At 53.5% G+C, this 26,323-nt stretch overlaps 2 protein-coding genes across 3 annotated transcripts; one reads left to right on the top strand and one right to left on the bottom strand.

Annotated features, from left to right (window-relative positions):
* Positions 1 to 132: 132 nt before the first annotated feature.
* Positions 133 to 9,987, top strand: CDC42EP1 (CDC42 effector protein 1). 2 transcript variants are annotated; one of them, XM_034987559.1, is made up of 3 exons: positions 133 to 224; positions 4,476 to 5,228; positions 6,586 to 9,987. In XM_034987559.1, exons 2-3 carry the CDS (start codon positions 4,766 to 4,768, stop codon positions 7,266 to 7,268), a joined length of 1,146 nt encoding a protein of 381 aa, XP_034843450.1. In that variant the 5' UTR covers positions 133 to 224; positions 4,476 to 4,765; the 3' UTR covers positions 7,269 to 9,987. The 2 variants fall into 2 exon arrangements, with proteins under 2 accessions (XP_034843450.1, XP_034843451.1); XM_034987560.1 differs by lacking the exon at positions 133 to 224 and adding an exon at positions 1,127 to 1,411.
* On the bottom strand, positions 8,011 to 10,448 carry LGALS2 (galectin 2). Its single transcript, XM_034987561.1, has 3 exons — positions 10,088 to 10,448; positions 8,798 to 8,954; positions 8,011 to 8,633 (listed from the first exon to the last, which is right to left on the bottom strand). Exons 1-3 carry the CDS (start codon positions 10,213 to 10,215, stop codon positions 8,487 to 8,489), a joined length of 432 nt encoding a protein of 143 aa, XP_034843452.1. The 5' UTR covers positions 10,216 to 10,448; the 3' UTR covers positions 8,011 to 8,486.
* Between the last annotated feature and the right edge of the window lie 15,875 nt (positions 10,449 to 26,323).

The raw sequence follows: 26,323 nt of genomic DNA, 5'->3' as shown, positions 1-26,323 counted from the left end.
CGGAGGGGGCCCGGCCCCGCCCGCGGGCGGGAGGAGCGAGGCGCGGGGAGGGAGCGCGCCCACACCCCGCCCCCGCCCCCGGAGCCAGCCCGCGGAGCCCGCGGCCAGGGCGGCGCAGACCGGCCCAGCCACTCGCCCCGGCTGCGCGCCGCGACGCGCTGCCGCCGTCCCTGCCGCCGCGTCCGCCCCCCGGCCCCCGGCCCCCCGGGGCTCGCCGAGCGAAGGTAACAGCGCCACCCGGGCGGGCGTGGACGCCGACGGGGGGGGACTGGCACCCGCCTAGGCGCCCGGGGGCTGGGGCGGGGGAGGCCAGCCTGCCGAAGGCGCCCCCGGTGCCAACAAGGAAGGCCCGGCCGCCGGCCGCGGGAGCGGCGCGGGGGTCCCTCCAAGTTTGGGGGTTGTTTTGTACTGTCCCCGGCGAGCCGAGGGGCGCAGAGAGTTGGGGCGGGTGAGCGGTGAAGCGGGCTGCGGGAGGAGGGGGCGAGCAGAGGGCCGTCTACGCTCCTTCCTGCCCTGGGAAAGGAAGGGAAGGAACGGGGAGGGGGCGATGTGCCGGAATGTCGGGCCCCTTGGCGAGGCCGGCGCGGAGAGCGGGAAGTGGGGGGCGGGAGGGACCGCTGGGGAGATGGACCAGGCACCCTGCCCCCTCCCCAACCACCGCATTCCAGGCCGAGTGGCGGATGAGGTCATCCCGTCCGGTTCCCCTCGGGCCACGGCAGCCGGCTGTCCCCTTCCCCCGCGGAGCGACCCTCCCCATTCTAACCCCCTGCCTCCCAGAGGGAATGTTTTATGGCCCAAGTCTTCCGCGACTTCCAATGCCGACTGGCCTCGAGATTGTTCTGCCCTTGCCCCAACCAGGCAAGACCCGCGAAGCCTGAAGCCCATTTTTGAGACCGGGAAACTGAGGCTTAGAAAGGCGGAGGGACCAGTCCGAGGCCGCCCCAAACGCGTTGTGGGGACTGGAACCCAGGACTGGGGTGGGGACACTTGGTCCGTGGCCACCCCCCTCCTCGAATGGAGGGCTTCGGCCCTAACTTGGAGTGGTGGACCAAGAACCGTCTCTCCCCATCTTTCCCCTTACTCCCCTATGGCCCCTGGTGCTCCCTCCTAAGCCCTCAGAGTCCAGCAACAGGGCCCCCTCTGAGGCTGCAGACAACTTCTGGCCTTTTCTGGCCTCGGTTTGCCCGTCTCTCCACCTGTGGGGGGGGGGGCGCTTCAAGGGATACGAGGGGCCCCAGGGAGTTAATCTTTCATTCTAGGGCCAGAACTGTCCTGACCCAGGCAGGGCCGCGCTGTCCAGAGATACCGGTGGTGTTACCCAGCGGGACACCGGCGGGGAGGGGGCTGTGTGCATGTGCCTGGCCTCCAGGGTGACAGGTGGTGCGCTGGCAGGCACGCGGGTGACTCTCAGGTGAACGCCAGGGTGCAGCAGCCCAACCTCGGCCCTCCCCAGTGTCGGACAGCCCCCCCGGCTCCACCGCCCCGCGGTGCCTCCACAGCGGCCCCTGTCGGCCGCTCGGAAAGCATGGTCCCTGCCTGCCCCCTCAAGCCTTGTCCTTGCGGTCATTACCACCATTGAGTAACCTCTTCCCAAGTGCCCCAGCCTCACTATCCTCTGTAGGCTAAATACGAGGACCGTAGGACCTGAGGCTGCTGGGTGACCACTCCTGCCCAGTTCAGGGCCACTGAATCCACACAGAGTCTCCGGCCTCCCAGCCTGCCCTTCCCGAGCTCAGCAGCTGGGCATTGCCTCCTCCAACAACTCTCCCTGGGCCCCTGGGGTCCTACCCCTCCCCTGACATTTACTTGTGATGGTGACAGAATCCCAGGGAGGCTCCGGCCACGCCACGTTTTTTTTTGCTCTGTGACTTGGGGCAAGTCAATCCCCTTTCTGCGCCTCATTTTGTTCACCTGTAAAATGGGTGTCGTGAGCGTTAACAGGTAGTAATCCCGGGCTGGTGAGGGGAGGTGGGCCTTGCACCAGGACACCTGGAGCCCCTCTTCCTCCAGGGCCAGGTGGGGCACACCTGATCGCCAGCAATAATACCCTGCAGTCAACAGCTGGGGCCAAATAGCTACCACTAAGGGGGCCCCCAGTGAGAGATGTTAGTGTTAGCATGTTGGATTTGAACCGGGGCTGCCCTGCTCCAGGACCTGCGGCTTTAATTACCTCACCTTCCACTCTTATAACTCCTCTGGGAAAGGACCAGCTTTCGATGCTGTTCTTGTTTTCCACGTGGGAAAATAGGTCCCCAGTAGCAATGCCCTGCCCTTTGCCCCACAACCTCTCTATTGGCAGGGTCTCTTTATTGCAGTGGGCACAGTGGAGGGGTAAGGAGAGACCTTTCCGAGGTGCCCAGAGGCACCTGGTCTCACAAGTCAAAATGGCCATGGGGATTCGGTGGGGGCCAGAGTCCCTTTTGCAGAGAGAAGAGTGGATACTTGGCGGTGGGGGCTGGGAGAGAGGTGGGTGTAGCCACAAGGCAGACACAGGGACCCCTCACATGACATCTCAGGGTGACCCCCCCTCCCCAGTTCCTTCCCCCGCTCACAGAGTCATCCCTCATCTCTGCAGAGCTAGGAAACCTGCCATGTACCTGCCAGGACCTTGGCCAAGTCCCTTCCCTCTGAACCTTGGCTCTCCCTGTAAAAATGGGCTAACCCCTCAGCTTTGCGGGGCTGTTGGAGTCCGAAGACGTCATGTACTGGTTGGCCAACGGCAGAGTGCTCCGTAACTTCAGCAAACATTCCATGAGGACTTGGTGCCGAGGACTTGGTGCCGGGGGTGCCAGGGAAAGGGATGATTCAGACACCGCCCCCCCCCCGGGGGAGGAGTTAGGATTGGGGGAGGATCAGATGGTGGGAAGGGAAGAGAATGTAGTCAGAGAACAAAGCAAGCTTTGTTTTATTGCTTGCTTTGTTTTTATCTTGTTATTTAACCTATTTTGAATTTCAAATAACATTCAAAGGGCAGTATTGAGATTTTTCTGCTTGGAGGTGGCAGCGAAATTAAAAAAAAAAAAAAGGTTGAGGCACAGATCTAGGTGTTCTTGTTAAGGATTATTATCAACTTTTATCAGCTGAGGTCCCAGGCCCGTGGAGATAGGTGACTTGCTCAAGGTCACACAGTGAAGCTTTTCCCCACCCACCTACCTACCCTCACTTGGAAGGTGGCAAGGGGTGATCCTTCGGCAGGAAGGTCATTGTAGCGATCTCCTGCGATTGAACCCCTGTTGATTTGGCACTTGCCACGTGCAGAGTTCAAGCTGGGTGGAAGGAGGGAGGAAGACAGGAACATCTAGACAGCGGCCCCACCTTCACAGTGTGTTGCCAATCTGGGGAAACAAGACTGGGCTCCAGGAGCCAGTCAAAGGCTATGTGAGTCAGAGGCTCTGAGTTCAAGTCTCGACTAGCTCTCTTGATGGGACCTTGAGCAAATTTGGACCCTCTCTGGGCCACAGGAGAACCAGAGGTCAGACCATAGGCTCATAGGCATTCTCCAGACTGCACTTTCTATGATAATAGAAAGGATGGGGTCAGACCAAGAGAAGCTTAGAGAAGGATGGGGCGGGGGAGGAGGCAGGGAGATCAGGAGGAGGTGGGCAAGGAATAGCTTTTGGCACCAACTGAGCTTTTTCCAAAATTTGTTCTCTGACGACAAGGCACCTACCTCAATTTGAAAAACTATAGTAAAATTCTTTCCTGCGGGCCTTCTCAGAGCCTTGAATCTGCTCAGGCATGTAGTCGGCAGCTGGGAAAAGCCACTTTTGACCACAGGACCCTTTTTCCAGGAAGCACCTTGAGGCGGAGGGTTCTGAGGAACCTCTGTGCAGGCTGTTTACACAGCAGTTCCCAAAGCCTGTGGCAGGGCACCTCCTCCCTCCTGGCCTCTCTGAGTGGAGGACAGTTGAACCCACAGAGAAGGGAGGTGATTTGCTCAACCTGGCAGCAGAGGAGAATGTAGCTTGGGGCTCAAGGGCTCTGGGTTTGCAGGGGAGGGTGGGGTGAGGGGCGCTCTTCCTCGCCATTTTGACTCAGGCAAGTCACTTCACTTCTTTGTGCCTCAACTTCTCTAAAATAGTGCCTCCCTCAGGGCTGTCATGTGGGTTACATGAATGACAGAGGTAATTTATCGGCACTTAGTAGGAGCTTCACAGACGGTCTGGGTATAAGGACCATCCGTGCTTCTTACTGCCCCCCATCTCCAGCGTACAGCTGGATGGATTATTCTGTGCCCCTCCCAGCAGTCCCTGCTCAGAGGCAACCACGATTCCGACTTTATCACTCTTGTTTCCTTTGCCTGCTCTTAAATGTCGAGTGCCCAGAATTCTACAGCGTGTCCTCCTTGTGCGCCTGCTCAGCATTTTGTCGGTGGCCCCCATCTCTTTCGGTGGGTGTAGTCACCTGTTCTCTCTAGCTGTGATTCGGACCCAGGATCCCCTGGGCCCACCATCATTTTTCTTTCTTTCTTTCAGGTCTCTACCGCTGGGCAGAGAGGAGCTGTCCACACTCGAGGCACCACTCATACCTTCCCTGTTCTTGGACAGAACACCGACAGCTGCTTCCACGGGGCCGGGAGCCAGGCCCCAGGGAGAGACCAGCCATGGGCCTTCCACAGCCTCAGCATTTGGGGGCGACACCTTAGGAGCGCAGAGGGGGCAGCCTCCATCCACCCCCTTTCACGGGGAAGGAGGGAGCTGAGAAGTGGACCCTGCGCCCAGGCCCCGGGGGGGCATGCACCAGCCGCTGTGAAGAGCCAGAGCTGATGCCGGGCCCCCAGGGGGCTGGAGGAGCCCCTGCCATGAGCCTGGGCAAGCTCTCGCCCGTGGGCTGGGTGTCCAGCTCGCAGAGCAAAAGGCGGCTGACGGCAGACATGATCAGCCCCCCGCTTGGGGACTTCCGCCACACCATGCACGTGGGCCGTGGTGGGGATGTCTTCGGCGACACCTCCTTCCTCAGCAACCATGGTGGCAGCTCTGGGAGCACTCACCGCTCACCCCGAAGCTTCCTGGCCAAGAAGCTACAGCAGGTGCGGAGGGTAGGGGCGCCGCCGCGGCGGCTGGCCTCCCCGCCCGCACCCTCCCCTGCTCCGCCCGCGGTCTCCCCGATCATCAAGAATGCCATCTCCCTGCCCCAGCTCAACCAGGCTGCCTACGACAGCCTCGTGGTGGGCAAATTCACCTTTGACCGCAGCCCTGCCAACTCCACGGACGGCCGCTCCAGTTACGGTGAGGGCCTGGGCTCGCTGCTTATTTTTTAGGTGCTGAGGTCCAGAGGGTTCGATGGGTCAGCCTAGCCTCCAAGTGAGCACTTTTCCCCACATTAGTTTGGTCTCCCCATGGAGGTCAGGCCCAAACTCCAGACCGTGGGTGGGGTGGGGGTCAAGGGGTACAAACCAGCTCACTCCCCAAAACACGCTGAGGTTGAGAGGTGAGGAGCTGAGGTTTGAGTCCTACTTGCCTCTAACTTGCCTCCCCATGTCTGGGCCCCTGGCTGAGCCAGCCCGTTCCCACCCCCCCACCCCCCGCCCCCACCCCCATCCCCGTCCCCTTCAACCGAGGCAGCCCCTTGACAGCAGAATGACAGAGTGGAGAGACTGGGAGTCTGGGCTCTGGATTAAAATCCTGCTTCTACCTGATTTCCAGCAAGCCGACTGCCCTCTGTCAGGTCAAGTCCCAGCCTGTATAATGGGTACATTAGGGTCATTGCTGAGACTCAGAGATGTGATACGTGTATCAGGCATGGCCCAGAGTCACACATAGTAGGTGCTCGGGACATAGGAGCTGTTGCTCTGTTGTTGTTATTTGAACAGAAGTTCCTGTGACTTGACCAGTTTGGAAAAAACACTCCCAGGGACGGAAACCAGAGGTCCCTCCTGCTGTGGTGGGGAGTGGCAGGTGCCTCGGTGGTTCTGCTGTGCCCCTCACCTGGGAACCCGGGCCCCTGCTGCCACCTGGTGGCCATTCCCTGCCCTGTGGCTTTGCCTCGCTGCGGGGGGCCGCCTCCCGTGCTCGGCTCTGGGAGGGCTGCTCAGAGCTCCCCTGGGGGCTGGTCCACAGTAAGCACACCCTGGCCTCGGGCATGGCAGTCCTGGAGCCAGAGGGTGGAAGAGGTCCTTTGCAGGGCATCTGCCTGTCCTTTGAGTCTGATTTCTGTGCAGTCAGACCCTGGCTGCTGGTTCCATCCCACGCGCTGTGGGTTTGCCTGCAACCCTTGGCCCCTGTCATGGAAGGGGACTAGCGACCATGACCATCAGTTGTGACTGAGAGTCAGGAGGTTTGAGCTCCAGGCTTGGCTCCACCTTCAGACTCTGTGACCCCGGGGCAAGGCTTTCCCCTTGTCCCAAATTGAGTCTTACTTTCTTCATCTGCAAAATGGGAATGAGGACTGTGTCCATTTTCCACTTCTAGGCTTGATAGGAAGATCCTGTGAGAGACTCCAGGGTTCACTATATTGGAAAGAGGGGAGAAACTGAGGCCAGATGCGAGAGTGACGTGCTAGAGGTCACAGAGCAAGCTGGCTTTCCTCTCCCCAATTCCTGGTTAGGGACCCCAGCTATGACCCTGCTCCCCATTTTTCTTCCAGGCGTGGACTCTGGGTTCTGCACTATCTCCCGCCTGCCTCGCCAGGAAAAGCCTCGTGACCGAGACCATGGTAGTACCTTCCCCTCTGAGTCCGGCCTTCGCCGCTCTGACTCCCTTCTGTCCTTCCGCCTGGACCTCGACCTTGGGCCATCGCTCCTCAGTGAGCTGCTGGGGGTCATGAGCCTTTCAGAAGCCTCTGCCGCTGAGACCCCAGCCCCTGCCACAAGCCCCCCAGCCCCTGCCTCAAGACCCCCGGCCCTTGCCACAAGCTCCCCAGCCCGTGCTGCAAGCCCCCTGGCCCCTGCTGCAAGCCCCCCGGCCCCTGCCTCAAGCCCCCAACCCCGTGGATACTGCCCCAATGGGGTAACCGCTGGGTTGGGCCCAGTGGCTGAGGTGAGGGCCGGCCCAGTGGAAGAGTATCCCCGTGCACCTGCTGACGTGGCCCCTGGCAGGCACCGGGGAGCAGGCTGGGGGGACGACCAGGGCAGCCGCCACTACACTGGGATAGATGCCTGGAGCCAGGAGCTGGGGGGGGTGCTGCCCCAGGCTCGGGCTTCTTGGGAGAGCCTAGATGAAGAGTGGGGTGCACCCCAGGCAGGCAGCAGGGCCCCTGTGCCCAGCACAGTGCAAGCAAACACCTTCGAGTTTGCGGATGCTGAGGAGGACGATGAAGTCAAAGTGTGAGTGGCCGGCCATGGGCTCAGGACCCTGCCGGGGCTCAGGGCACCACCCAGGAACAGCCCAGGTACAGAGCCAGCGCCTGATAACTAAGTCCTGCCCATGATCGATGGGAGAACGCAGTTGCCCCCCAGCCCCTCCACACCTCTGCAGGACAGACATGGGAGGGAGGCCAGAGGAGACCAGCCTTGTTCTTGGTCCTGCTGGGCTGCCTTGCCCAGCCCCCCTGCCACTCTGGACCCACGGCCATTCCTTAGGCCCACCCCCAACCCTGTGCCACCCCCACTGGTTGGAGGGCCCAGCCTCACAGTGCAGCTTTTGTGCTGGAAAAACTGTCCTTGCTGGGGGGGGGGGATGCGGGGTGCATACCACACAGAGCCTTTGTCTCCTCTCCCAAAGGGACCACCTGCCCCAGCCCTCCTAGAGCTGCCCCCAGCAGGGTCCCTGCTGCATCCCTGAGAGCCCCAGCCCTTGCTAAGGCTGCTTCCCCAACGTTCCAACCCTAACCCCTGACTTATCCCAGAAGTCTCAGAAAAAAGTCAGGTGTGACCTCACAGGGGAGGAATCCCACCTTCCTGTGCACCCCAGACCTGCTTCTGGGTCCTGATTAAAAAAGGCTTTTTGATAAAAGGTGTCCTGCAAGATGCTTGGGGACCTGGGAGAACAGGGTCAACCCCACCTGCTTAAACAGCCTCCCATCATGTTCGGAAAACCAAAGAATCGTGCCCCCCCCCCCAACCCACACCCCCAGGGCCCCCAGTGAGGGGAGGGGCCGAGGCAGGGGGTAATGAGTAACCAGGCTGGAATGAATGTTCCAGCGATAAAGAGGCCCAGGTGGGAGCCTTATCTACAGTTCCTGGAACAGCCCCTGGCCCAGGTGCCTGCAACCAGTGCCTGCCCCGCAGTCCCACAGGGCAGCCGCGGGTGCTTGGACGTGTTTGGGAGCACATCCCAACCCCCACTTCGAAGCCCTGTGATCTCGTGCCTCAGTTTCCTTCTCTGTATCATGAGGATGCTGGGGGCATGACAATGTATGGAAAACACCGGCCACAGAAAGACTGGATAAAGGCGGGTTCTTTTTGTTTGTTCTTCGCTTTAGTGGAGGAGAGTAGGGTCCCAGGGGCAGGAACTGCTGGGCGGCTGCTGGTCCTGTGTGACTGGGTAGAGAGGCTCTGGAGAGGGCATCTGTATCCGGGGTCTTCACTCTGGTGAGGTGCTATCCACTTAATCAATCTTGAAGGAGGAGACATTCAAGCCGCCCTGCACACTCAGGTAGCTCAGATGGCTGTGGCCCAGCCTGTTGGGAAAGGTCAGCTGGTGCCCATCTGGCAGCTTCACTTCAAATCCGTCATTCCCAAAGGTCACGGTGATCTGTGGTGGGAGGGAAGGTGTCAGGGAGGCAGGAGGCCCCGGAAGTGGGCCAGGGCAGCTCGCGGAGGCTCAAACAGTGCCAACGCGTGTCTAGGCCAGGGGGCCCTACCCTCGGGGCTCTCCCGTGGACATGCTCCTCAGGCGCCTTTCCCCTTTGACCTCACCTTGACCTCTGACCCTGGGCTGAAACACATGTGACCTTCCCGCTGCTCCTGCCCCCAGTTGCCATCCCGTGTGTTACAGATGATGGCGGAATCACGGAAGCGTGGGTTGAAATGCAGGTTCAGCTTCTCTGACCCCTGGCCCAGATTAATCACAAATCTGCAGGGAAAGGGGTAGCAAGTCAGGATTGGGGGCCAGCCCTGGGTAAAAGTACTTGGGTTGACCCCAAGCTGAAAGAATCATGAAAGAAAGGTGTCAATTGAGGCTTGTGCCTTAAAACAAGGGAGGTGACAACCTGGTCAGACCTAGCACGGGAGTACCACGTTCCATCTGGCACCTGGGCTAAGGCTCTTGACAGGAGGGTCACTGAGAGTGACAGTCTCAGGAATCGGGGTACCTGTCCTGGGGGAGAGAATTGCTGTCCTTAGATATTTGGAGGCCTATTGAGTTTGGCCCTAAACAGTTAAGCTAAGGTGGTGAGCTCCCTGTCATTACAGGTATTCCATCAGGGGTTGTGTGACTTCTTGACAGGATCACTACAGCCTGGGTTAGACCGTCAAGGCCCCTGAGAGTAGGACACTCCGAGTCATGAATAGAGTGCCTTCAGTGGGAGGTCTCAGACCAGAGGGATCACAGATGTCTGTAAACTTGAACCCAAGTAAGAGAAAGGGGTGACTCTGCTCTTGGCTCCTACCCCCTACATCAGCCCGCCCTCACCAACCAAAGATTCATGGAGATCGGCCCCAAGAAATTCTATACTCGATCAGCACACAGGTAGAGCCGTGGCTGGTTCTAACCGAGAGGAAGCAAGTGAGACCCCTTAGCGCCCCCTGGTGGCTGTCTCTGGGGTAATGTGTATGAAAGGCTGGCCTCTGCCCATTCAGCTGGGTTAAGAGAGTGATGGGGGGGGGCGTGGGCTTTCAGTAGAGACCCCTGACCCACAGGGGGCTGGGCAGAGCTCCAGGGGCTTCTCCAACTGCCCCCTCAATGTCTTTGGGGGCCACGGAGCTGAGCATATAGCATGAGCTGTGAAATTCTGAGGGTCCCAAACACCCTCAGCCATGAAGGCAGGCCCCTCACAGGAGGGGAGCCAGCAGGGGCGTGGGAGGGTGTGGGAACGAGCAAGGATGTAAAAAAGGCCCGTTTGGACTGGGGTCGCTCTCCTCTGTGTCCATCTCACAGGGCTGCCCTGCCTGCCCCCGCCTTCCAGGCCTGTTCCAGGCCTATGGACAGCTCCCCTGCCCCCTTCTGTCCCGCCCCACCCCCCACCCCCCGCCTCTCCCCTTGCTCACCCATCAGCATCACTGGCAATCTTGCCCTTGATCTTCAGGGTGGTCCCCAACTTCATGTCCATGTTCGTCATCTCAAATTTTCCCTGTGCCAACCGAGAAGCATTCCATAAAAAGCCCATCACACGCATGCCCAGAGCCCTTCTGCTGGTGGGTCCCACTCACACGCCAAAGGTCACACTCCCCCTCTGCACACTCGAGGGCACTGAGCTGGGAAAGGTTCCCCCATCGTTAATATAAGAGATTTGGACTGGGTGGTCTCTGGTGAAGGAGGAAAGAGCGGGCAGGGATGGGATGAGTGGAGAAGCAGAAAGTGGGTTGGGAAGGTCTCTGGGCCACAGAGCTCCCCTGAGAGGGGAGGGAGGGGACAGCATCATCCCCGCCACACTTGACCCCACCCGTGGCATTCACATCCTGCAGCCTATCTGTACCAGCTTGAACGGTGTCTCCCAAAAAGTTATGGCCACCTGACACCCGTGGACATGACCAATCTGGAGATGGGGTCTTTGCAGATGTAATCAAGATTTGTTTAGGGTAGACCTTAAATCCAATACGCCTGGCATCCTTATAAGCAAAGGGAAAAGTGGACCCAGAGACACACACACAGAGGTGAAGGCTCTGTGAGGAAAGAGGCAGAGAGGGGAGAGGTGCAACCACAACCAAGGACCGCCACGAACTGCAACCACCGGAAGCTGGAATAGACAAGAAAGGATCCTCCCCTGGAGCCTTCAGAGGAAGCGTGGCCCTGCCGACCCCTTGATTTCAGACTTCTAGCCTCTAAAACTCTGAGAGAATAAATGTGTTACAGCGGCCACGGGGAACTAAGACACCTTCTGACCCTCAGATGCCCTCTGTGATCCAGTTGCCCAAATGCCGGAGACAGAGGCTCAGAGAGGGGCAGTGACTTGTCTGAAGCCACACAGCTATGACAGAGAATCAGGGACGGCAAAGAGGATCCACTCAAACTCCTGCGTTTTACAGATTGTGACCTTGGGCAACCTCCTCCCCCAGCCTCAGTTTCTTCATCTTTATAAAGCTCAGTAGAAGGGCGCCTGGGTGGCTCAGTCAGTTAAGCGTCTGCCTTCAGCTCAGGTCATGATCCCCGGTCCCGAGTTTGAGCCCCAGTTCAGCAGGGAGTTTGTTTCTCCCACTGCCCCTCTCCCTTTCCTTGCACATGCTCTCTCTTTCAAATAAATAAAATCTTTTTTAAAAAGCCCGGTAGGGCGCCTGAATGGCTCAGTTGGTTAAGCAACTGCCTTGGGCTCAGGTTATGATCCTGGAGTCCTGAGATCGAGTCCCACATCGGGCTCCTTGCTCAGCAGGGAGTCTGCTTCTCCCTCTGACCTTCCCCCTTCTTGTGCTCTCTCTCTCTCATTCTCTCTCTCGAATAAATAAATAAAATCTTAAAAAAAAAAAACCAGTAGGTGTTGGCAATTATTATTATTCCTAATATTATTATTATTACAGACGAGCAACTGAGTCTAGAGAGGGGAAGAGGTAGGTTCAGGCTCCCGCAGCAGGGTGGTGGTAGAGAGAGCAGAGAACATCCATGCTAGAGGACGGTGGAAGCCGTCTGTCCCCCTCGGTCACTATACAGATAGGGAAACCGAAGCCCAGGGAGGGCCGGTGACGCTTTTCTCCAGCCCCCCTCCCCACCAAGTCGCCCCACTCAGGCAAAGATGTGGGGAATGGAGGAGGTGAGCCCTGGGGAAGCCGGCTTCCTCACCGACATGGTGGCAGCTCCTGGCCGCAGCTCTTGGTGGCTCCTGGAGGCCTGGGCTCCGGATCGCGCCTCACAGCCCAGTTTATATTCTGGAATATTATACATTAACTCCCTCAAGGCCATAAATGGGGACTTTGGTCCCCTCGGCCCCAGTGTCTCTCCACCGGCATCTCCTAGTACCCAGAACAAACGGGTGGGAGGCTCCTCACCCGGGCGCACCCAGCCCAGCCCAGAGCATCCTCCCGACCTCTCTGCACCCAGCCTCCAGCCTCTGGCCCCCCTGCACCCAGCCTCCCAACCCCTCCCAGCCCGGCCCCAGCTGGGTGTCGGAACCAGCACAAACGCCACATGAGCTTGGCAAGCCACCTGCGGTCCTGAGCCCCGCTGCCTCATCCTCAAGCACAGAGACTTGCTCTGCAAAAAAACCTCGAAGCTTCTCATTTTCTCTGATGTCGAGTTTCATTCCGAGAGCTCTTTGTTTTGTTTTCTCCCCTCACCCCATGATTTTTCTGATTGTACGTGTTTTGTTTTGTTTTTTAAGATTTTATTTACTTGGGCGCCTGGGTGGCTCAGATGGTTAAGCGTCTGCCTTCGGCTCAGGTCATGATCCCAGGGTCCTGGGATCGAGTCCCACATCGGGCTCCCTGCTCCTTGGGAGCCTGCTTCTCCCTCTGCCTCTCCTCTCTCTCTGTCTCTCATGAATAAATAAAAATAAAAATATTTTTTTAAAAAAAAGATTTTATTTACTTATTTATTTATTTGAGAGAGTGAGCACTTGAGAGGGGGGGAGGGTCAGAGGGAGGAGCAGACTCCCCGCTGAGCAGGGAGCTCGATGCGGGACTCGATCCTGGGTCCCAGGATCATGACCTGAGCTGAGGGCAGTCGCTTAGCCAACTGAGCCACCCAGGCACCTGTATGTGTTAAGTTTTAAAAGCAATACATGGTGGATTCAAGGAAAACATCTAGAAGTGCCTATAACAAACTGTTAAAATCAGAGAAGGGAGGGAAAGGGCTGAGGTGGGGGCAGTACTGGGGATTTAAATGCTTTGATCTTCCGGGACTTACTGGCTCACGCAGGCAGTTCAAGATACAAAGTATGAAAAAAGTCAGAAATAAAGCAAGTGCTCCCAGCCCTCCCACCAGAAGGAAACCTGCTTACTCTACCAGCTCATTTCCCTCCTCACAGTTTTCTGTGGATTCATATCACAGACAGCCCTCTGTGCGGTTGCCTATCCTGCTTCATTCAGTAAACATTAAAGCCCACAAATCTATATTTCACAACGATAGCACAATGGCAGTGAACTATTCCGCCTTTCAAGAACTAAATTTATTGGACCAATTTCCTTCGGCTGAACACTTACATTAATTCTAAATATTTGCTTTTTTTGTTTTGTTTTGTTTTGTTTTTAAGATTTTATTTATTTATTTGAGAGAGAGAGAATGAGAGACAGAGAGCATGAGAGGGAGGAGGGTCAGAGGGAGAAGCAGACTCCCTGCCGAGCAGGGAGCCCGATGCGGGACTCGATCCCGGGACTCCGGGATCATGACCTGAGCTGAAGGCAGTCACTTAACCAACTGAGCCACCCAGGCAGGCGCCCTCTAAATATTTGCTATTAAAAGTACTGCTGCAGGGCGCCTGGGTGGCTCAGTCGTTAAGCGTCTGCCTTCGGCTCAGGTCATGATCCCAGGGTCCTGGGATCGAGCCCCACATCGGGCTCCCTGCTCAAGGGAAGCCTGCTTCTCCCTCTCCCACTCCCCCTGCTTGTGTTCCTGCTCTCGCTATCTCTCTCTCTCTCTCTGTCAAATAAATAAATAAAATCTTTAAAAAAAGAAAAGTACTTCTGCATTCAATCTATTTGCATATAAAGTTTGACTGCGTCCTGACAACGTATTTAGGGTGGATTCCCGGAAGCGGGATTTTTCCAGAGCCCTAGTGTGGCGTGGTTTCCATCAGAGCTGGTAGTGGCCACTCTGGAAGGGGGTGCGGGGAGGCCAGCCCTGCGGAGAACCCTCCGGTGCCAGGAGCTGACAGTTGGCTTGCTGCCCAGTGCTCACAGAGGACACAGCCTCCAGGCCCCTGCCCACCCCCAAGAGGACGGTGATTTCCTCATTTTAAGCCACAAGGAAATCAATCCGTTCTTGGCCTCCCTCCCAGGGCCGTGTGGTAAAGCCCAAGCAAGATAACGAGGTTTCAAATGCTTTATGCACCGAAAAGCCCCTAATCAACAGAAACTGCACCTCATAAAGGTGGTATTTTTCTGATTATAGCAGCAACTCTAGCTCACTGTAGAAGGTTTCGATAAGCGCACAAAGTAGAATTTACAAGTTCACTTGCTTTAGAAAAATCTTTAAAGATGGGAGCACATGTCCATGAATGGGACGCTTTTCTGTGTGTGTGTTACCTCAATGAAAGGTTTTTTAAAAGAAAGAAAGAAGGAAAGGAAGGGGGGAAGGAAGGGAGGGAGGGAAGAAAGAAAAAAAAATCAAAATCACCAAAGAAAAGAAAAAAAAAATCAAAATCTCCAGCCTTGTTCTCTTAGTAACACCTGCCTTCTGGGGCGCCTGGGTGTCTCAGTCGGTTAAGCATCTGCCTTTGGCTCAGGTCATGATCTCAGGGTCCTGGGATCGAGCCCCACCTCAGGTTCTCTGCTCTGTAGGGAGTCTGCTTCTCCTCTCTCTGTGCTCTCTCTCTTCACTCTCATAAATAAATTAATTAAAATAAAACAAAGCCTGCCTCCTAAAGGGTACTCTACACTTTACAAAGCCCTTTATCCAGCCCTCATCACAGTAAACTCAACAAATTTTCAAGATAACCTTTATTGGAGCGCCTGGGTGGCTCAGTTGGTTAAGCGTCTCCCTTCAGCTCAGGTCATAATCCCAGGGTCCTGGGATTGAGTCCCATATCAGGCTACCTGCCCAGTGGGGAGCCTGCTTCTCCCTCTCCCTCTGCCCCTCCCCCTGCTTGTGTGCACACTCTCTCTCTCTCTCTCTCTGTCAAATAAGTAAATAAATAAAATCTTAAAAAAGAAAATGACCTGATCCCAGGGTCCTGGGATCGAGCCCCGCATCGGGCTCCCTGCTCAGTGGGAAGCCTGCTTCTCCCTCTCCCGCTCCCCCTGCTTGTGTTCCCTCTCTCGCTGTGTCTCTCTCTGTCAAATAAATAAATAAAATCTTTAAAAAAAAATGACCTTTATTATCATCCCATTTTTCAGATGGGGAAGGAAGGGTCCCATGCAAGGAGTAAGTAGCAGAGCTTGCCTTGTCTACAAACCCATGGCTCGCTGCCCTCACTTAGCAAAGGGAAGAGTTGCCCTCCAGAAGGATGTCCTTTGTGTGACACACAGCCTTGGTCATGATGTCCAGTGATCCCTACCTCCTGGTATTCACACCCTCGTATATTGACTCCCCTTGAGTGTGGCTGGACCCAGAGACTTTCGTCTAACCAAGAGAATACTAGAATAGGGCAAAAGTGACCGGGTGTCACTTCCAAAATTAGGTACTGAAAAGACTGATTACAAAAAGAGACGTTAGAAAAGACTGTCCCCTCTCCCTCTCCCTCCCTCCCTCCCTCCTTCCCTCTCCCTCTCTCTGCCCTAACTCTGGGGGAAGTAAACAAGCCACTTATGAATAGTCCTACAGACGAGGCCCCGTGCCTAGGAACCGATGTCTCCAGCCAACGGCCAGTAAAGACCTGAGGCTCGCCGACAGCCAGATGAGTGAACCTGGCAGTGGACACCCCCCCTCCCCCACGCCCCTGACTTAAGGCGTGGGATGGCTGAGGTTGCCAACACCTTGTGAGAAACCCAGCAAAGTCCTGTCTGGATTCCTGAGCACAGAAGCTGTGAGAAACCTATTTCTGGTTTTATGTCTCTACGTTCAGGTGAATTTGTTACACAGCAAGTGATAACTAGTACGCTTGGTCAAGCGATTACTACCAAAAGCTCGGGGTGAGAAATAATATCCCCGAAGGCCTCCCCACTAAGGAATCTGTGGTCTGGCGTGTCCCTAGACATTCCATCATACCGGTCTTTTTAAAGACCCAGCTCTTGGTTTTGTGTCCTTAATTCCTCCCTTTATGCCCTATTAGCTCTTTCTCTTGGTGTTTCTTTTATTGCTCTTTTTCTCGCTTCTCAAGTTGAATGTTCAGTTCATTCATTTTTCACCTCATCTTTTTACTAATAAATGCATTTGAGGCTATAAATTTCCCTCACTGCGTCCTTGGCCACTTCTCAGAAGTTTTGTTGTTGCTGTTGTTACTGTTAAGATTTTATTTATTTATTTGAAAGAGAGAGGGAGAGAGAACGAGCAGGAGGGAGGAGCAGAGGGAGAAGGAGAGGCAGACTGCCTGCTGAGCAGGGAACCCAACATGGGGCTCGATCCCAGGACCCCGAGATCATAACCTGAGCCGAAGGCAGATGCTTAACTGACTGAGCCACCCAGGTGCCCCACTTCTCAGAAGTTTTAAGATGTTCTGCTCATATTCCCGATATTACCTTGAACTGAAGCCGGATGATCAGAACGTTGTTCTCAGCACTCAGGTCACGCTTAGTAACTATTTGGGGATTGACCTACTGAAGAGCAAACTCACCATCCCCGTCATCACCGGGGAAGGGTTGGAAAATAAAATATCACGAATACAGGCTATGTTCACGACGCTACCCAAATAGAAACGAACTATCATACAGCCATCAAAGGTCACATTTTGGGGGGCCTCTCTAAGGGGCAACAGCGAGAAGCAGCAACAGCAAAGCTGCTAGCGTGGCACCTCCAGGGGGCCAAGAAGGACATCACCGAGCTGACCACACAGGGTCTCCGTAATGTAACGCAAGCACCTACAACTTTATTCAGAACACAGGGGATTGAAGGCCTCCGTAGAAGAAAAGTGTAAAATACAGTCGGGCCTTAAAGAGATCAAGCCTAAGCGGGGAGACAAGCTTGAGCCCAGAAAACAACCAGAAAACAATGTACTACGCCCCCTCCCCCCCGGAAGGCTGCAGAAAGTTCCAGACTCCTGGGGCAGAAGGGGTCCTCGGATGTCATTTGGAGGACAATATGGAACTGGATTCTTGGTTCTACCACTTGCCAGCTATGTGACCTTGGGCCCAGTTACTTAACCTCTCAGATCGATCTCTTCCTCTGTAAAATGAGAACAAAAGTGTTATAAGGATTAAGAGAGATAACACCTGGAGTTTTGTTAATAGTTTACAGATATTATTTGTTATTATGACCAGGAGCCCAGTGCCCCACCTGTGTTGGCTGTGAGGAAGGTAACTCCCCCCCCAACCCCCACACCCGGCAGCTGCGTGGAAACCCGCAGGCTCAACCCTCAGGCCTACAGGAATGTTCTTCTGACAACCTTCCAGGGCCCCATTATGACTTTTGTGAGCCCAAGGTACTTCTGCCTTCATGGGCCCCTTCCTGCAGTAACTACACATATTTTTATATACACATACATAAACACACACACACATATATCATTATATTTTATACCACGCTGAATGAATATGTCATTGTTATATATTAATGCACCTGAAACTAATAAAACACTGTATGTTAACTATACTGAACTTTTTTTTTTTTTAAGATTTTATTTATTTGACAGAGAGAGACACAGCGAGAGAGGGAACAGAAGCAGGGGGAGTAGGAGAAGAAGAAGCAGGCTTCCCACTGAGCAGAGAGCCCGATGCGGGGCTCGATCCCAGACCCTGGGATCATGACCTGAGCCGAAGGCAGACACTTAACGACTGAGCCACCCAGGCGACCCTGAACTTTTTTTTTTTTTTTTAATGTCATATATCAGGGGCGCCCGGGCGGCTCAGTGGGTTGAGTGTCCGACTCTGGATTTCAGCTCAGGTCATGATCTCAGGGTCGTGAGCTCGAACCCTGTGCTGGGCTCTGCGCTGAGCAGGGAGCCTGCTGGAGATTCTCTCTCCCTCACCCTCTGCCCGTCTCCCCAGCTCGCACACGCTCCCTCTGTCTCTCAAAAAAAATTGTTTTAATGTTATATATTATACATTTTCTTAGGGATGGGCAAAATGGATGAAGGGATAAAAAGGTATAAACTTTCAGTTATAAAATAAGTAAGTCATGGGAGGTACAGCATGGCGACTATGCTTAATTATGCTCTTGCGTATTTGAAAGTTGCTAACAGACTAGATCTTAAAAGTCCTCCTCACGAAAAAAAGGCAAGAAAAACAAAACAAAAAAAATGCGGCGATGGATGGCAGCTAGGCTTACTGTGGCGGTCATTTCTCAACATACACAAATACCAAATCCTTCTACTCTATACCTGAAACTAATATAATGTGATATGTTGGGGTGTCAGTGTTGAATAAGCATTTGCTGTTATTAAGTCGTTAAGCTTCTGCCTTCCGCTCAGCTCATGATCCCAGGGTTCTGGGATCGAGCCCCGCATTGGGCTCCCTGCTGGGCAGGAGGCCTGTTTCTCCCTCTCCCACTCCCCCTGCTTGTGTTCCTGCTCTCGCTATCTGTCTCTCCGTCAAATAAATAAACTTTAAAAAAATTAAAAAATAATAATATAATGTGATATGTAACTATACCTCAATACAAAACAAAACCCAGAACACCCACACTTTTTTTATACCTGAAAGTTTATTTGCTTCCGATTTTATAAGAAATTGAAACCTTTCGGTGCACCTCTGAAGTGTGCTGGGCCCACGGCACGGTGCCTGTTGCCCACTGGCCTTCTGCCGTTGGGAGACTTCGGTCCTGAGGTCTGTGAGATCTGGCCTATCTCCTCTTGGGTCCTGCTCCTCCCAAAGAACAAACAGCCCAACGCATCAGTGATATTCACCCTGCTTCCCTTCCCGCTCACCCCCTCCCCAACATCCTCCTTCAGATGGCAGAGGGAACAGGGCGGGAGCACGGAAGCACCAAGCTCTGGGTATCAAATGGGAAAAGGTCAAGTGTCACCTACGAGCTGAGGAGCCATGGCGAGTCACTTTGAGCCTCAGTTTCTTCATCTGTGAAAGGGAACTAAGAGCGCCTTCTTTGCGGTGTGATTGTGAGAATATTTTTTTAATTTAATTTAAAAACTGGACTTATGTAGCATGTGGGGCACATCATAGATGCTAAAAAGATAAACAGATATCTTCCTTTGGGAGAATTCCTAAATGGGTAACGGTTCCACCAGCGCTGATGACCCCAGAGTCCAGGAGAGTGGACAGAGCAGAAGCTCGGGTAAATTTGCAGTGAGCAGCGTCCAACAGCTCGGACTGTGGCTGGCGAGCGCACTCCTTCCCCTGCCCCTTGGGAGGAAGCCAGTGTCCACTCTGCCGGAGCCTGGGGATCCTAGACACGAGCAGGCGGCGTGCGAAGAAAGATGCTGGTGACAGCCAGATGTACCATCTCAAGGCAGCCAGATGCTCACACCAGCCCATTAGGGACCCCATCTCCCAGACAGAGCTGGGGCTCATGATCTGTGCCTCCCGATCTCCAAGGACATCAAAGCCCTCCTAGCCTCGGTCTTTCTTCAGGCGTGTTAGCCTCAGGCACAGGGAGCCTCGTCTATAGCTGTGTGACCTTGGGCAAGCCACGCAACCTCTCTGGGCTTCAGTTTGTCCATCTGTAAAATGGGAACTGTCACACCTCACAGGGTCACACCTCACAGGATAGCTGACCCTGAAGGGAGAAGGCTAAACACAGTGCTGAGCCATTTCAGTGTTGAATAAGCATTTGCTGTTATTTTATTTTTTCTTTTTTTTAAGATTTTATTTATTTGAGAGACAGAGAGCATGAGAGGGAGGAGGGTCAGAGGGAGAAGCAGACTCCCTGCCGAGCAGGGAGCCCGATGCGGGACTCAATCCCGGGACTCCAGGATCATGACCTGAGCTGAAGGCAGTCGTCCAACCAACTGAGCCACCCAGGCACCCAGCATTTGCTGTTATTAAATATTATCTATTAGGGGGGCAGTTGGTTAAGCATCTGCCTTTGGCTCAGGCCATGATCCCAGGGTCCTGGGATCGAGCCCCACACCAGGCTCCCTGCTCGGCGGGAAGCCTGCTTCTCCCTCTCCCACTCCCCCTGCTTGTATTCCCTCTCTCACTGTGTGTGTCTCTCTCTCTGGCAATTAAATAAATAAATAAAATCTTAAAAATAAATAAATATTATCTATTAGGCCTGCTTGGATGTTAGGGCTGCCAGAGTAGATGTCCAGCCCTGCTGCTCCAGCTCCAGCCAGCCGCCTGTCTGTCCTTCAAGAGACATCCTCAGGGTTCTCGCCTCATTTGCCCCAGGGATCCTCCTTATTTAACCTGACCCCAGCTTCTGTGGCTCCACTCTGAGCCCCAGCTGCTGGCTGGACCTGGCCGCAAGCCTGTCTGACATCCCTCCGGGACCACAGAGGTCCACTGGAGCTCTTGGGTCATCCCAACCTCACCTGGAATTGGAGAGGGGCCTTGAAGAAGGAAGGATTTTGGAGAAGTGGGAGGAGGGGATGGGCCACAGTCACTTAGCCGTCCCCCCCAACCTGTCTTCCAGTCTTTTTTTCTTTTTCTAAGATTTTATTTATTTATTTGACAGAGAGAGAGAGAGCACAAGCAGGGGGAGCAGCAGAGGGAGAGGAAGAAGCAGGCTCCCCACTGAGCAAGGAGCCTGATGTGGGGCTCGATCCCAGGACCCCAGAACCATGACCTGAGCCGAAGGCAGATGCTTAACCGACTGAGCCACCCAGGCGCCCCCCTCACCCCCACCCCGTCCTCCACTCTTGCCCCACAACCTTTGGACACCCACTGGGATCTTTATAAATCTAAGTGACAACACCCCAGTCTCCTGCTCTAAACCCTCCAGTGCCTTCTTCTGGCATTTAGAACAAAATCCTAAGTCCCTCTTGGCTGACGAGACCTCCTTGATCTGATACTGTCCACCTTGCAGCCTCATGTCACTCCCCCATGTCCCCCGGCCAGACTGACCCTTGAATTCACCAAGCTTATTCCAGCCTCAAGCCTTTGTCCTTGCTTTTCCCTCCACCTAGAACTCTTCCCCCCTCTTGGATGGACCTTATCATGTCTGTCTCAGCCCAAAGGTGGGTGGGTGTTGAATTTAAGTTAAAAAAAAAAAAAGGGTGGGTGGGTGGATGGTGGATGGGTGGCCGGATGGCGCATTGGCAGCAGAAGCATTCATAGAGGGCGGAAGTGTGGGTGTTTGCAGGGGCTCCATTCTAGGGACGCCTAGCCCCATCACTTCCATCCCTGCCACCCAGCGTATTACCCAAACCCCGTGGACCAGGAAGCCTCCTTCTCAGGGTCACACCTCCCTGTGCACACATGGTGCTCGGAAGATTTATGGAAGAGGCCATAATGTTCTGTGTTCTGTTTCACATAAGTGGCAAGAGGAACATGTCCACAGAGAACGTCTCTCTAGAAATTAAACAAGTAAATCAAACTGTTTCTGTTCCTTAGGTGGTGCTGCAATGCTCTTCCTGGGGGAGGAGAGACCCCAGCCCTGAGCCCCATTCCTCCTCCTGGGCCACTCAACCTTCCTGTGGTACTCTTCGATGTCCTGGTCACAGCTGATGGAGCAGATCTGTGGGGGACAGAAACAGCCTCTGGATATAACCCCTCACCTGGTATTCCCACCCTGCTCCCCCGCTCCTGGCAAACTCAAGGTCAGGACTCTATCTGCCTCAGGGCTGAGGGGCGGTCTTTGTGTCAGTAACGGAAGGGGGAGGGGCGTTTATCTGCCCTGATGTGGTAAACAGCAGAGGAAGCTCCCCACCAGGGGAAGCTCACCCCCTCCCAAGGCCTCCAGTCCACCTTGAGCTCATGAGGCCACTAGAAAGACCTCCCTTCTATTGAGTCAACATCCGTCACCATCTTGCACCCCAGAATCGGAGTAGATGCTGCAGGATTCCAGGGGCCCCGGAAGTCAATGGGGAAATATCCATTTCAGAGGCTGGCCCCCGCTTTTTAAAGTGGGGATGGAACCTGGGCCCCGTAATACTTCTATGGGTCAACTTCACAATTCAGAGAGCCACCGCCCAGAGCTGTAATGGGGCCTCGTCCAACTCCCAGAGGCCTGGCAGGAGGCCACAACCATCAAGGATGGAGACCCCGAGTCCAGAAGAGCTGCCTGCTGGGGGACTTCAGTGGAATGACATATTCCTCAAGTCCTGGCTCTGCCCCTTACTCATTGTGTGACCTTGGGCAGGCCAGGTGGCCTGTTTCCTCATCTGGAAAGTCATTTTATTTATTTTTTAAAAATATTTTATGTATTTATTTATTTATTTGAGCGTGAGAAAACAGGAGGAGGGGCAGAGGGAGAGAGAGAATCTCAAGCAGACTCCACCCTGAGCGTGGCAGGATCTCAAGACCCTGAGATCAGGACCTGAGCTGAAATCAAGTCAGACGCCTAAACTGACTGAGCCCCCCAGGCACCCCTGGAAAGTCGTTTTGAAGATTTCTACTTCACAGTATTGCCACAGGGCTAAACGAGAGAACACACGTGATGGGCTTCACAGACAGAGTCTGGCATGCGGTAGGGACTCCTCTGCTTCTCTTCTGTAATCTCTAGCTAATGGCTGGCATTTACTGAGGGGTTCCCACGCTCCGGACCATGGCGACGCCCCTCACCGGCATCATTAGATTTGCTGTGAGGCGCTCCCGGGCCTTCACAGAGCTGGCACCCGGTAGACAATCATTCTCTCGTCTGGACACAGCCCCCCAGCCTCAGTCTCCCCAGCTGCAGCAAGAGGGGTTGGGAGCAATGACCCTCCGGCTCAATGTCCAGCGGTCTCTCTGGGTGTTGGTTTCTCCCTCTGCCACTCTGCCCTGCCCTGGCCCCCCACCTCTCAGCTGGAGGTTCCAGGGGCCTGCTAGAGGTTCCCTTCTCCCCTGCAGAATTCTAGAGGCCCCCAGCCCCACCCTCCCTGGTCTTTGTACCCTATAGGTCATCTTCAGCCCTGCCCCCGGGAGTTTACTTGCAAAGAGGATAAGGGACCTCACCCATCAGATCTCCAGAGTCTGTCCATTTCCCAGCAAGCAGCAGACAACGATTCAAGGTTTGGGGCACCTGGGTGGCTCAGTTTGTTAAGCAACTGACTCTTGATCTCAGCTCAGGTCTTGATCTCAGGGTCATGAGTTCAAGCCCTGCATTGGGTTCCACACTGGGAATGGAAACTACTTAAAAAAAAATTAAGGTTTCAACCCTGATTTGTTGCAGGTAGGAATGTAAAAGGGTGCAGCCATTACAGAAAACAGTTTGACAGTTCCTAAAAAGCTCAAAGTAGGATTACCACATGATCCAACAGTTTCACTCCTAGGTAGAGTCGAAAGGGATGGACGACAAGGACTTGAACAGATCCACGTACACAGATATTTACAGCAATATCACTCACAACAGACAGAAGATGGAAACAGCCCAGTGTCCGTCAATGGGTGAATGCACAAACCAAATGTACTATGCACCCACGATGGAATAGTATTCAGCCTTAAAAAGGAATGAAGAGCCGATCCATGCCCTCACATGGATGAACCTTGAAAACCATATGCTCGGTGAAAGAAGGAAGACACGAAAAGCCACATATGGCATGATTCCACTTTGATGAAATCTTTACAATAGATAAATCCATAGAGACAGAAAGTAAATTAGAGGTTGCCAGGGGCTAGGGCTGGGGAGTTACTGTCTGATGAGTACAGAGTTTCTATCTGGGGTGATAACAAAAGTTTTGGAAATAGATAGTGATGGTGCACAACATTGTGAATGCAATTACTGCCACTGAGTTATGCACTCAAAATAGTTAAAATGGAAATTTTTATGTTATATATATTTTGCTACAATTTTTTTTTTAAGATTTTATTTATTTGACAGAGAGAGACACAGCAAGAGAGGGAACACAAGCAGGGGGAGTGGGAGAGGGAGAAGCAGGCCTCCCGTCGAGCAGGGAGCCCGACGAGGGGCTCGATCCCAGGACCCTGGGATCATGACCTGAGCCGAAGGCAGACGCTTAACGACTGAGCCACCCAGGCGCCCCTACAATTTTTTTTTTTTTTTTTGAGAGAGAGAGTGCACGTGTGCGAGCCGGTGGGGGGGCGGTGGGCAGAGGGAGAGAGAGAATCTTAAGCAGGCTCCACACCCAGCACAGAGCCCACGGACTCCATCTCACAACCCCAAGATCATGACACCTAACCGACTGAGCCACCAGGTGCCCCAATTTTGCTACAGTTTTTAAAAATTAATAATGCAATTTACCAAAAAACATAGAACCGTACCCTAAATGGCTGAGACGTATGGTATGTGAATTATATATCAACAGAGCTATTTTTTTAAGATTTTATTTCTATGGGGGCGCCTGGGTGGCTCAGTCATTAAGCGTCTGCCTTCGGCTCAGGTCACGGTCCCGGGGTCCTGGAATCGAGCCCCGCATCCGGCTCCCTGCTCAGCGGGAAGCCTGCTTCTCCCTCTCCAACTCCCGCTGCTTCTGTTCCATCTCTCGCTGTGTCTTTCTCTGTCAAATAAATAAATAAAATCTTAAAAAAAAAAAAAAGATTTTATTTTTATGTAATGTCTACACCCAACTCAGGGCTTGAACTCATAACCCCGAGATCAAGAGTCCACTGGTTAAGAGCCAGACAGGTACCCCACGATAGAACTATTTTAAAATCAGGGCTTGCCTGGAGTTGATAATGGCAACTTCTTTCACTTATTTTCCTCCTAAGGCCCCACCCGGAGTCTGGGCTCCAGACACAGGGCACAGCCACTGTGTTTTTAGGAGGTTGTGGAAGGGGTAACCTCTCTCCAGGAGAGAGAAAGTATTTGCCTCCTCCTGCTGGCCACTAAGGGAACAGTCTAAATTAGCAAAAAAAAGAAGGGGGGGCCACCTGGCTGGCTCAGTCAGTTAAGTACTTGAGCGTCTGCCTTCAGCTCAGGTCATGATCTCAGGGTCCTGGGATGGAGCCCCCCTGTGGGGCTCCCTGCTCAGTGGGGAGCCTGCTTCTCCCTCACCCTCTGCCTGCAGCTCCCCCAGCTTGTTCTCTCTCTCTCACTGTCAAATAAATAAATAAAATCTTTTTTAAAAAATGAAATAGGGCGCCTGGGTGGCTCAGTTGGTTAAGCGACTGCCTTCGGCTCAGGTCATGATCCTGGAGTCCCTGGATCGAGTCCTGCATCAGGCTCCCTGCTCAGCAGGGAGTCTGCTTTGCCCTCTGACCCTATCCCCTCTCATGTGTTCTCTCTCATTCTCTCTCTCTCAAATAAATAAATAAAATATTTTAAAAAAAAGAAAATACTTAAAAAAATAAAAAAGTTAAAAGTTAAAAAAATAAAAAATGAAATAAATCAGCAAAAAAAAATAGCTCGTCAATTGCTAACCATCTATCTCAGAAAAATGAAAAATTACAACATGCATGTGATTTAAAAAATACTTCATAGAGCTCGAAAGGGTTAGACAGGGAAAAAGCAAGTCTTCCTCTTACCAAGATTCCCACAGCCACCCAGAGGAGAATACCATTCTCCTGCTTCCTTCCAGAGTTATGCTCCATGCCTCTCGGGGGAGAGCTTGCCATATGTCCTGTCCCATTCCTTAGTTTTATTCTCTTAACGATATATCTTGGAGATTGTTCCATATCACTAAAACACTTTTCTCTCTCTAGAGGTTGGACCCAATTTGAGGTCTAACTAATGGGAAGCTGAGTTCGATATGCTTTTAGTTGGAGTTTTAGTGGGTTGTCATTATAAGGCTCACAGTCACTTCCAGGAACAGTTAGGTGATTGCTTGCTGTCCTAGTGTAGACAATCGTCTCCAGAAATACTCCTATCACCCATACCCTCTCTGCCGATTCAGCTGGTGTCCTGACATAAAGGTGCAGGGAAAGAGGTCACATCACTATGTCACCAGGACTATACCCCACGCACCCGACACAGGAAGAATGTGGGCAGTGGGGGAGAACCAAGGTCTACATTGTACCAGAAGCTAGTCTGCGGAAAACTCTCCCAATTCTCAGACAAGTGGTGGACTCCGTTCTCACTGTCTCCTAGCTACAAGGGAACTCCTCGCCATCGGGAAGACGGTCAACGACACGTCGTAGGTGACTCTAAACGCACCACATGCTGTTTTCTTCTTTGTTGGGAATCCTGTGCAATCGAAAGGATCTGAACACCTCTGTTGTAGGACCCAAGCCTGTAACAGTCATGCAAACAGCAAGTGTAACCGTGTGTCATGCAGAACATTTTCTATAACACGATGCGTGGGGGTGTGTCTCAGCATAGAAAACATTTTGTTCTGACAAAACTTTGCAGTTCCCGATGAAATCACACACAAAGTTTGGCTTTCTCAAGTTTGACAATATTAGAAATTTAAGATTTATGTGACATTACCAATAATAGATTATGAAGAACAGAATAAAATAAAAAATAAAATACAGAACTTTTTTTTTAATTTTTTTTAAAGATTTTATTTATTTATTTGAGAGAGAGAGAATGAGAGAGAGCACATGAGAGGGGGGAGGGTCGGAGGGAGAAGCAGACTCCCCGCAGAGCAGGGAGCCCAATGCGGGACTCGA

Source organism: Mirounga leonina, unplaced genomic scaffold, assembly GCF_011800145.1.
Source record: "Mirounga leonina isolate KUSES-001 unplaced genomic scaffold, KU_Mleo_1.0 Mir_418, whole genome shotgun sequence".
Classification (NCBI taxonomy): domain Eukaryota; kingdom Metazoa; phylum Chordata; class Mammalia; order Carnivora; family Phocidae; genus Mirounga; species Mirounga leonina.
This window is presented reverse-complemented; position numbering and strand designations above follow the sequence as displayed.